At 40.6% G+C, this 12075-nt stretch overlaps 1 protein-coding gene across 2 annotated transcripts in view; it reads left to right on the plus strand.

Moving 5' to 3' along the window:
• Nucleotides 1-12075, plus strand: part of Ints4 (integrator complex subunit 4) — a 118819-nt gene that overhangs the window by 52698 nt on the left and 54046 nt on the right. For both annotated transcript variants that reach the window (XM_005379824.2, XM_005379825.2), the window contains exons 9-12: nt 290-361; nt 2515-2689; nt 7128-7333; nt 10543-10685. In XM_005379824.2, the coding sequence (XP_005379881.1) occupies nt 290-361; nt 2515-2689; nt 7128-7333; nt 10543-10685 (596 nt within the window). The remainder of the gene's footprint in view (nt 1-289; nt 362-2514; nt 2690-7127; nt 7334-10542; nt 10686-12075) is intronic.

Here is a 12075-nt window from a genome sequence, read left to right on the forward strand (position 1 = left end):
ATATAATGAAATGATCACTAAATATAATAGCACTAAATAGTACCTATTTTGTTGGGCTATGATGGAGATGGAGTGCATATGTGCTTGGCTTAGAGTAAGCTCTGTTTAGGTATTAGCAGCAATGGTTGATGGTGCTGCTTTTTAAAAAAATTTATATTTCTGATGATTTGGAACGCATAGACATCTTTTCTGGCTATATGGATTTAATTTGGTTACAAACTTTGAATATTAAGATAATGTTCAAAACATTGAAGTTGTTTAATATGCTCTGGATTCTTTCTTTCCACAGGGCTCTATGGAGCAAGTCAGTTCTCATTTCTTGGAGCAGACCCTTGACAAGAAACTGATGTCAGATCTGAGGGTAACTTGAATTTTTTGTTGTTTAAACTGGGTACTGTAACCATTATCAGTGTAGCAGTGTACTGAGTTGTGTTGATTTAATTTAGCTGCCCATGCATTTGTTATATTACTATGGGGTTACTAAATTACATTAATTTAAAATCTTAGCAGCTTGAACCAAATTACAAGCCACTTCACTGAGTAGTTTTTTTTTTTTTTTGACAAGGTCTTGCTATGTAGTGCAGGCTGGCCTTGAACTCACTATGTAGCCCAGGCGACTGGCCTTGACCTTACTGAGATCCTCCTACCTCAGCTGCCTGAGTGCTGGCATTACAGGTGTGCACCACCATACCTGGCTGAGTTTTATATTGTAATTTAATCCTTTGCACAGGTCATATTTTACAAAGAAAAGGCAGGATTACCTTTCTGTTTACTAGAAGCTATAAAGGTCTGGTTGCATTTTGTGCGATGATTTTACCTGTTAGGATTCCTTTCAACAACAGTTTCCATTAAAGAATGAGTGTAAGCCCTTTCTCTGAACAGTAACAAGATGCTTCTGTGGGAAGTCTGTAGGCTTTGACTTGATGGTTCTCTGACATGATTGGCAGGACCAAATATGACTGAGAAAATTATACATACGTTCATTGTCAGTGCCGTAATTTTTTAAATTATAGAAGTGATAATAAAGAGTTATAGAACTTTTTGATAGAGGAAAAGGGGAAACAATTTACCATATTCCCACTACTCTAATATGACTTTGGTCATTCTGGTAAATTTCTTTCCGTTCTTATGTATATGTTAAACATTGAATCATTATATGCAGATAATTTCATAATCTACTTTTTAAAATTACCAGTATAGTGTGTACTTTTTTCTATAATGACAGCTTCATACTTAACATTTTTACAAAGTTTTGCATAACCTTTTAAGTAGTTATGCCTTTTTTAGTTCTTTCACTGTATTTATATTCTAATTTTTCTGCCACTATAAATCACAGAGTATCATCTTCATGCATATTAGCTCTTTTTCTAATTATGAGCTGTTCCGTAAGATAAATTTTCCAAGTGGTCAGGTAGACATCTCTGCTTTATGAGGCATTGCCATATGGTGACCCTAGAGGGCATTGCCGAGATTTGAGAGTATTACTGAAGTGGTTTTCTTCCCCTGATAAGGTTTGGTGGAGGCGTAAAGATGGAAATGCTTATGGTGAAGGGGAGGGATCAGTAACATACGGGTTTTCAAGATATATTGCAAGGTACACACTTTATTGTCAGACGTGACCCTGCATACTTTTAGGGTCAGGTCCCTGTCTCAGCAGAGCTTCTGAGGTGATCAGCCATGAGTTAGGGGCTCACACTGAGGAGATTCATAGGGGTGGGTGTTTGAAGCAGAATTCCAGTTCTTTCATTCAAGACGAGAACCGTAATTGTCAAGTGAGTGATAGAAGATGAGTACTGTGTTGTTCAAGTAGAGCACAGTTTTGCCACAGAGAGACTTATAATTCTAATGAGATTGAAAAACTTGTCAGTACCCCCGAGACAGTGTTTGGAAGGGCGCTGCTATTGTTTGCCTGCTTGCTCTCCCTTTCCTGTATTGTTGTTGTGGCAGATATAATGACCTGCTTGATCGCACATTCTCCACCTATCCTTACCCCCTTCAATTAGGCTATTGAAAAATATTACAAACTTGGGAGCTGTGTATCTCATTTTAAATTGAATTGTTCCTGGGTGTGGTGGCACATGCCTGAGGCAAGAGGATCACCATGAGTTCGAGGCCAGCATGGGCTACATAGAGAGGTCAGGGCCAGCCGGAACTACAAAGTGAGACACTATCTCAAAAAAAAATTTGAATTGTCATTTTTCTGCTCTGAACTATAAAGTAATTTTCTTTTCTTTCTTTCTTTGAGACAGGGGTTTGCTATGCAGTTCAGGCTGGCCTTGAGCTCACTTTGTAGCCCAGGCTGGCATCAAACTCATGGTGATCTTCCTGCTTCCGGCTCTTGAGTGCTGGGATTACAGGTGTGCGCCACCACAGCCTGGCCTAATACTAAGTACTTTTTTAGAAGTGTAACTCTTAGAGCACAGTTTTCATTTCCTGTGTTCTCTTGCTCTCAAGGTACACTCAGTGTTCTCTCAAGAGCCTCCTGCAAGTGGTAATTGTTGTTGTCTTTTACAGAGGAAACGAACTGCACATGAACGTGCCAAGGAACTTTACAGTTCGGGGGAGTTCTCCAGTGGCAGGAAGTGGGGAGATGATGCTCCCAAGGAAGAAATAGATACAGGCGCTGTGAACTTGATTGAGTCAGGAGCTTGTGGAGCCTTTGTTCATGGGTTGGAAGATGAGATGTATGGTAAGTACGACTGTATGGTAACAGTGGCCCCCATTTACTTAGTGGTTACTGTGTCAGGCACTGGGCAGGGGAGCGGAGATGTTGTCTGAGTCCCCTGGTCAGTCAGTGGAATACCTATTATGGTTATTTTACAAACAGAAGGCTGTGTACTCACAGTATGGTGTACAGTGGTAAGGAGCATGGACTTTGGGTTGAGTGAATGTAGATTTAAATTCTAATGTTTCCATTAACTAGGAGTAATAAATGTCTTTCTGAACTGTGAGAATTGATGAGGTTCTATATACATTAAGCATTTGGCATAATACGTGACCTGTTTATAGTAGGCACTTCATAGTAAAAATTAATAAAAACAAGAACTTCATCCCATGTATTTTTCATCTCAGATGTAGTTTTCATACTTAAAAATTCAACTAGAATATGGGCATTTGTGCTTTGTGGGGTGGCATGCCTACAGTCCCAGCACTCTAGACAATTTCAAGTTTGGGGCCAGCCAGGATTGCGTACAAAACCCTGTCTCAGGAAAAGTACAGCAAACAGGCTGGGTGTGCTGTTGCGTGCCTGTAATCCCACTGTTCCAAAGACTGAGACAGGAGAATCACCACGAGTTTGAGGCCAGCCTGACCTACATAGTGAGACCTTGTTTCAAAAAACAAAACACAAAAAAAACAAAATGAGCAAAATAAGAATGTGGATGTTCTTAGTATCATCCATGTCTCTACTTAAAATAGTCTTTTAGCTTGTCCTAACATCTTTCCTTGTCTACTAAGCCTATAATTCATGTGATTTCTGGTTTGGTTTTACTAATTTTTCTCCTTAGTATGAATTATATTATCCTGCTTCTTTTTATATGAGATAGTTTTTTAGTTGGATGCCAGGTATTGTGAATTTTACTTTACTAGGTATTGAATATTGTCTTATTCCTATATATACTCTTGTGCTTTGCTCTGAAAAGCATTTTGCTGAGGTCTTAATTTTAAGGTTCATTAGGCAGTGCCAGAGGAACATTTAGTCAATAAGTATTTAGGCTTATTTTTCTGCACTACTGAAGCAAAACTTCTGAATAAACTATTATAAGTCCTGAGTGAGTGCTAGGGCTTGTTTCCCTCTGTTGGGTGGTTCTTTTCCAGGTCTGGTTCTACACAAATCAGAACGCAGCTGAAGACCTGAGAGGCCCATTTGCAGCTCTCCCATCCTCTGTGCAGTTCAGTTCTCTCCTTTTTTGTGTTTTCCCACACGAATTCTAGCCAGATTGTCTGCCCTCCCTCTGGATTCCTACCTCTGCCTTCTCAGTGCCAAGAGATCTGCAGTCTGGAAGCGCTAAACAACCGCTGTAATCATAAAGTTCAATTCATTTACTTCCTGTCTCTCAGGTTGTGCGCTCCTTCATTGCCTGATGTCGAAGGTCTGGAGTGCAGTTGCTTCACATACAGTCATGTGTTGCCTCACGATATTTTGTTCAACAGTGGACTGTGTTGTTACTATATTCCATAAGACTATACTGGAGCTGAAAAATTCCTGTGTCCTAGTGAGTTATAGCCATCATGATGTCAGAACACATTACTCAGTGTTTGTGGTGATGCAGATGTAAGCAAACACAGTATTGCCTGTCATAGAAAAGTACAATACATACATTATAGGTACTGTAGTACATGTACTTGATAATGAACAAGTCTGTTACTGGTTTATGTTTTCAGTGTCCTGTTCTTATCAGTATTTTAGTGCATATTCTTTGTACCTACTAAAAAATGTTTAAAACAGTGTGCCGCTGGGGATACAGCTCAGCAGCACAGTGCCTGCCTGACAAGAGCAGGTCCTGAGTTGGATTCCCGGCACAAAAAAAACCAACCATTGTGCCATGTGTTGGACTTGATCTTAGCCAAAAGGCTGAGAAGCAGTGCTATGCTATGTTTTGCCAGCAGCAGCCTCATAGATCTGTTAACTGTGTTTCTTTACTGCGTCAAGAGACCAGGTCAGGTAATTGACCTACACTCTCTATGCTCTGTGATGTTTGCCCAATGACAGCATTGCCTAATAGTGTATTTTTCAGAATATATCTTGGTTATTAAATGATGCATGCTTGTCTTTTGCTTCTCTTATCCTGTGAGATTAAACTAATTCGCATTACTCCCCTGCCTTTTTTTTTGAAGCAAAGTTTCACTCTGCAGTTCATGCTGTCCTTGAACTCACTTTGAAGTCCAGGCTGGCCTCAAACTTGGGAGTGTTGGGATTATAGGCGTGCACCACCACACCCAGCCTCTTGTTATTCCTTAGCCCATAATAAAAGTTCAGTAAAGCCCTTGTAATTTCCACTACATGGTACTGATCATAGGATGTCACTGCTTTGTGATGATTGACTCCAACACCCTCATTTTCAGTGAGGATAACAGACTTGGAGAAGTAATGTTGGTCATCCAAATTTTAGAGTAAATGTGTAAAAGACAGGGCTAGAATGAAGGTGTTAACAATATGCATAGAAAGTTATCAGAATAGAATTTAAAAGGGCAAAAATGCTATTTTTGATAGTTTTTTTTTTTTTTCCCTAGGCATGGTAGTATACACCTGTAATCCCAGGACTCTGGGAGGTTGAAGCAGGAGGATCCTAAGTTTGAGCCCAGTTTAGGCAACTTAGTGACTTAGCAAAACTGTCTCAAAAACATTTCAAAAAAAAAAAAGAAGAAGGCTTAAGATATAGCTCAGTAAGAAGGCCCTGGGTTCAACCCCAGTATCACACATACATGCAGAGTTTGCTTTTTTTTTTTTTTTTTTTGTCTGTAGATTTAAGAATTGGATTACACTCGCCAGTTTGCTCTAAGATGTGTGTGTGTGTGGTCATCCCTTCATGTTTGAGGATTGGTTGTAGAACCCCAAGGATACCAAAGTCTGAATGCTAAAGTTCTGTATATAAAGTGGCACAGCATTTACCTATAAATCCTCCTGTATACTTTAAATCATCTCCAGATTATTTATAATACCTATTACAATGTAAATGCTGTGCAAGTAGATGTTATCCTACACATATTATTGAGATAGTAATGATGGGGGGAAAAAAGTACATGTTTAGTACAGATGAAATGTTTCCCAGATACTTTCTGTCAATGGTGTTGAGAGTCAGTATTGGGAGACAGTCTTGTTCTTGTTCCTCATTCATCTTTGTATCTAAGTACCAAGCTGGTAGGTAGCTAAGCCAGGATCAGTTTTTCTTTTTCCCCATTAGTATAGCAGATTCCTTTTCTCTGTCTTGGACTCTAAAGAAGTCTATGCAATGTAGTATTTCCTGCATTCCTAATTGTCCAGTAGAAAATACAGTTTACTTACCTATAGCCAAGCTGTACAAGTAGAGTAAGGCTCCAGTTTTTTGCTTCTGCTTAGAATTACATCAGCCCAGGTCACCCTAATTACCTCATGTTGGATAGAATTTCCTCTGTGATTCCCTTGATGAACTTACAAAGATGAGTCAGTATGGTGTAATGGATAAAATCCTGGGAAGAAGAGCTGGCAGTTAATATGCTTGGGTTTATCTTAAGCTTCCTATATAATTATTAACAATTTCTTGTTTAAATCATGTTATGAAGAAAGTTTCTTTCATATGAAAGGGAAAAATTCATAATTACCAAGAAAAACCTGAATCATCTCCCCATAATGTAGCAACTACTTTTAACTTGTCCCTGAAAACTTTCTTATATAAAGAACGAATTGTGAGTTTTAACTATAACTTCGATTAGTTGTTCTTTTTAAGGTGTATATTTTGTTATAGAACCATTTGGAAGCCACAACAAACATGTTGTTGGAACAAAACTATAACATATGGAAGTTTTGTGAGCATTGTCTATATCTTACTTGTGTCTCATCTCTGTCTCCTCTCAGTACAGGGCTGGCATAGTGTGTCCAGGAGACATTTACTAGTGGATGAATGAAGGGCTTCTTTGTTCAGTGGCTTTACCCCAGGTCGGTAGGGGAATCACTTTCCACATTTGCTCTAAGACTTTTGCCATCCAAAATCATGTGCCTTGATCAAAAATGATATTAGCCTACAATTCACTAAGTGCTAATCTCTGCCCTTATTCACTTCCAGGCAAGTTAATTCACTTTGCTAAAGTGAGAATAATGGCATCTAGCTATTTTAATATTAGTAATAATGATACACTTTCTTGTGGTTGGAATTCTGAGACTACAGTTTTCAAGAAATTGAATAAACGTAGGCAGATGTGTGACTTGATCACATGTACGTGGAGTCAGATTTGAACCTTAGTCCTTATATAAACACCAGAATCTGTGTTCTTAGATCAGTGTGAAAATAGCATGGACGAGCTCTTGCGGGGAGAATTTGTAGAGAGAGGAGCAGAGAATGAAAGACAGCCTGAATGACCAAAGATCCATCTTGGATTTTCCCCATGATTCTTAAGTCTTTGTGCCGCTTTGCTTGTCCTCTTTTCTCCAGAGGTTCGCATTGCTGCTGTGGAGGCCCTCTGCATGCTGGCCCAGTCTTCACCGTCATTTGCCGAGAAGTGCCTTGATTTCCTGGTTGACATGTTCAATGATGAGATTGAGGAAGTACGCCTTCAGTCCATACATACCATGAGGAAAATCTCTAACAATATTACCCTCCGAGAAGACCAGCTGGACACCGTCCTGGCTGTGTTAGAGGTGAGTGTCTCCAGTTTGGTAGTAACTTCCTCCTCCTCTTCTTTTGAGCCAGTTATTGTGCTTGGCATTGGTAAGCATATCAGTAATGCAGGCAGCACAATTCTGCCTTCTCCGTACATCTGTCCCTCAAGATGGAGGAAACGGGCCTTACATAGGAACTTTGAATAAGCTTGGTGTTGCTATGATCAGGAAAGGACAGGCTGCCCTAGGAATAAAGGATTATTATTTTTATCTGCTGAGGTGAAGCTGAAGAGACAGAGAAGAAAAAGGGTACTGTAGTGAACACTTGGGGGAAGAAAGAGTAGGGTGCAGTGAAGCATTTGTTTTAGGGAGTGAATGGTCCTTCTGGAAGGGAACTAAAGAGGGGGGCAGTGTCCACATATCAGGGTACAGGAAAATATGATGTGTTCCTGGAATGAAAAAGAGTTCATTGGAGCAATAGCATACAATTAAAGAGGTGTGAGGGCAAGAAGTTCCTGCACATAAGGCCGGGGCCGAATAGTGAGGAGTTCTTGTCAGCCTCTGATTTGATTTCATTCTTGTAGTGAATCATAGGTTATTGCAGCAGAAAGGAGTGTTAGGGATCAATTTGTTCAACCCTATAGTTTTATTGAGAAAAAAGGGAATTTGTCAGAGGTCATATATCACCAGTGTGTGTCTGTGCCAGATTGTGAACACAGTTTTGCTGCTGAGGCTGTACAACTGTATGTGGTTCTTGGACTTTTTAAATAAAGTGTCTGGATTATATTTATGAGTACTGAAGTTAGTTTCTAAATATAACTAAATGGAATTTGGCTTTACTATCCTTTCATATGAAAGGGAGAGCAATTTGATATTTAGTTATTAGTGTCCTTGTTTTCAAATTTTTGCCGTATACTTCAGAAAGCAGATTGAGTGCTTTTTTTGGTGCTAGGAATCAAATCCCAGGGCTTTGTGCCTCAGGCAAGCACTGAACACTGAGCTGCATCCCCAGCCCCAGTACTTTATTGCTTTGAGTCATAGCTGGCTGACCCTACTAGCTAGAATTTACCTTTTTTTTGCTATACTGAGATACTACCCTGCTAGGAGAAATGAAGAAATCCACTTACTTAACAAGCGCTGTCTATATACTGGAAATGTGGTAGTGTCAAAAACAGACATGGTCCCTGCTCTCACTTATATTTTTAAACAGTGATTTCAGATAACGAATAAATGTTGGGCAGAAGTTCAATGGCATAAGCATGGGGAACTCACTATAAATGAAGTGGTTAGTAAAGCCTTTCTGAGATGATGTTTGAGTTGACGTAGAGCTTCACACGACAGAGCAGGCAGCCATGTGAAGACTGGGGGAGGAACTAGAGGTCAGAAAACAGCTAGAGCGAAGGCTGTGTGCACAGCGAGCTCCCGTGCATCTGCAGAGCGGAGTAAGCCAGTGTGGGTGGAGCGTAGTGAGAAGGTAGAGGTGTGGTATGAAGCTGTGTCAGATGTTTGGATTTCATCTAAGCATTATAGGAGGCCGTTGGAGGATTTTGTGAAGCGGAATGACATGTTGATTCTTCCCCCTGCCCTCCCCTCCCCCACCCACTCCTCATCTCTTTTTCTCTTCTCTGCTTTTTCTTTTCCCTTTGTTTGTTCTTGTGAGACAGGGCCTTGGCCATGTGGGGGGAGGGGCTCGGATTCACAGTGATCCCCTGCTTCAAGCTCACAGTGCTTTCTCTTGAAGTCTTTTTGAAGTTCATATGAGATGAACTCTTCCTCATGCATTTAATGTATTTATTGAGAACCAGGCCCACGTGTCCTTTTATTTTTTGCATTTTACCGTTTTCAGCAGGTTTTGTATATTCATTCTATCTTCTCGAGGAGCATATTAGCTCTGTAAGTAGAGGACTAGGTGGCACTGTTCAGTATCTTTCTTTCAGAGCCCAGTGTTGTGCCTTACACATAACGAATGCATAGTACACATTTCCTGAAACAAATCTTCACGTTAACTATATAACTGGGAATTAGACAATTCTTAAGAAGTACACAATCAAAATTTTCTCTTGTTTTTCTAGTATATCAGCATAGCTGTCTATCAGCAGTGGAGATTTGTCCATATAGGAAGCATTATATCTTATGGTTAAGTTTACAGTGTTTGGAGCAAGACAAATCTGAAATAAACTCTCATTTATTTTTTCTTTTTCTGAGACAGGATCTTGCTATGTACAGGCTGGCCTTGAACTCCAGTGATCCTCCTGCCTCAGCCTCCCAAATGTGGGATTACAGGTGTGTGCCACCACACCTGGCTCTCTTTCATTTCTTTTTGTCCTTCATTTTTCCCCTTTGTTTCCTTGATACTACTTCACCGCTTCTTATGTGCCAGCCTCTGTTCCTGGACGGATATGATAGTGAATAAAATCTGTAAACCTTATAGTTTAGACTTGAGGGAGACAGTGGTACAAGCAAAGGCCTAATAATGAGCCATGATAGTAGTGAGTTCCCAAGGAGGATGTCAGCAGAGCTCAGTCCTTGGGGGAGTAAGGGAGTAGAGGTACCAATCAGGGAAGGTTCTAAAGTTGAGTTCAAAAAAGAAGGATTCAGGCCCTGACTTTGAGGAAGAATTGGGAGTGTGAGAGGAAAGAACATCCCAGCAGGTATAGCTCTGTGGTTGCTGGTAGCAGCACAGTTGCAGGACCAAAAGAGGCCTGTGTGGTGGGAAGAAAGAGTGAATAGAAGTGTGGTGTGAGATTAGGCTGGAGGGGCTGGTGGGACCAGCCCATGCAGAGCCCTGAGAGTTATCTTTTACGGTGAATTCACTTTTTATTTGCTTTGGCCATGATGGTTTCCCTGCTGTTTTCAGATGTGCTCCCATTTCATTCCCTTTATGCTTGTTGTTCATTTTGATTATCCTCTGTAAAATGTTCCACCTTCCTACCACTCTTCCCTTGTCAGCTGGTACTTTTTCATAGTCAAAGGGAGACTCTTAACACATTTGACATCGTGACTGAGTTCTAGACAGCAAAAAAATAGTAAGATGAAAGAGCAAAAGAGAGCAAGGCTACTTATTTATAGTCAGCCCTTTTATTAATGAAATGAGAGCTTTTGGAGGAAGTTAAACCCACAAACTTCCCAAGACCTTGTCAGGTGGGCACCCTGAGTAGGCAGGAGGCTAGGCAGAATGGGATCATGGGTGGAGCTTGGGTTTACTAACTAGCAATGCTTACTACTATTATTACCTTTTCTTTTTAAAGGATTCATCCAGAGATATTAGAGAAGCTCTTCATGAACTCCTGTGCTGTACTAATGTTTCAACCAAAGAAGGCATTCATCTTGCATTAGTGGAATTGCTGAAAAATTTAACCAAGTACCCTACTGATAGGGACTCCATATGGAAGTAAGAACTTTCCCTCCACCTACCCATTGAGCCTACGGTGTACGGTGAATGTGTAATGTTGACCTTATTTGGGGCTCATGATTTTTTTTTTTTTTTTTATTGGTCTCTTTGAGACAAGGTCTCGCTATGCAGTTCAGGCTGGCCTTGAGCTCACTTTGTAGCCCAAGCTGGCCTCGAACTCGCAACGATCCTCCTGCCTCAGCCTCCCAAGTGCTGGTATTACAGCCGTGCGCCACCACGCCTGGCTGGGGCTCATGATTGGTAGAAGGTATGGTCCTCAATTTTGCCTTTAATCTAGAAATCTCAGCGTAACCAAACTGTCAGGAGTCTAATTCCTAAAATAAGTATCATTTTAGATTATTTATTAATTTGTACATCTACCCGCCCAGCAGGTATTATGCCCTTGCTGTATACTAAGTGCCAAGTCCTATGGTGAGCTTTAGGGCATAGAGTGAGTCCATTACAGTTCCTTTTACTTCTGTGTAGTACTGCTCATTGCTTTGTCTATTTTGTATTTGGTGTAGTGTTATAATCATTGAGACGAGAGGCAGGGCTGCCATTTGATCTGCAAAGGGGAAATATTTTTCCTCCTAATTACCTTTATTTTTGCTGATTGCAGTCAAGCTGTTAACACTGTTCATGAACTTCTATTCGAAGAGCTACTTGCAAACATGTAGTAATGTAAAATCTATTGTAATCATATATTTAAATGAGCATCTAACAGGATCATTCCAACTGTGTATAGTTTATTGATTTAAAATAGAAAACAATCTAGTTACTGAAAGTAGAAAAACTGTGAGTTAAATCAGGTATTTGGAAGATATTTTTTGTGGACCAAACTCAGGGCCTGATGCATTCTAGGTAAATTATTTATGACTGAACCACATCTGAAACCCCTAGAAGATATATTAGAAATTAAAACTACCAGGAGACTCTTCCACTAGGTAGGTTTTTTTTGTGTGTGTGGTATTGGGGGGTTGAGCTCGGGGTCTTTGTACTAACTGCACCCCCAGCCTCCCGCTTCAGAGCTGTGTATTATCAGTGCACGTTTGCAGTACGTAGCGGTTACATTCATCGTGGGGAGTTGGTCCACGTGCAGAACATATCTTCTTTCTTTTTATGAACTCTTCGTCTTCCCTTTCTTGCCCCGTCCCTCCATCTCTTGGTCCCCTTTCCTAGCTGTTTTTTTGAGATAGGGTCTCCCTAGGTTGCCCAGCTTAAACCCTTTGCTGTCTGTCTATCCTTCTCCTCTCCCTCTCTCTCTCTTCCTCCCTTTCCCCACCTCCCCCTCCCTTCTCCCCACCTTCTGCCCTTCCCTTCCTCCTTTATGAGACAGGTTCTCACTATGGAGCCCAGGCTGGCCTCATACTTGGGGCAATCCTCCTTCCTC

This window comes from Chinchilla lanigera, unplaced genomic scaffold, assembly GCF_000276665.1.
Source record: "Chinchilla lanigera isolate Chin_1 unplaced genomic scaffold, ChiLan1.0 scaffold00013, whole genome shotgun sequence".
NCBI classification, from domain to species: Eukaryota; Metazoa; Chordata; class Mammalia; order Rodentia; family Chinchillidae; genus Chinchilla; species Chinchilla lanigera.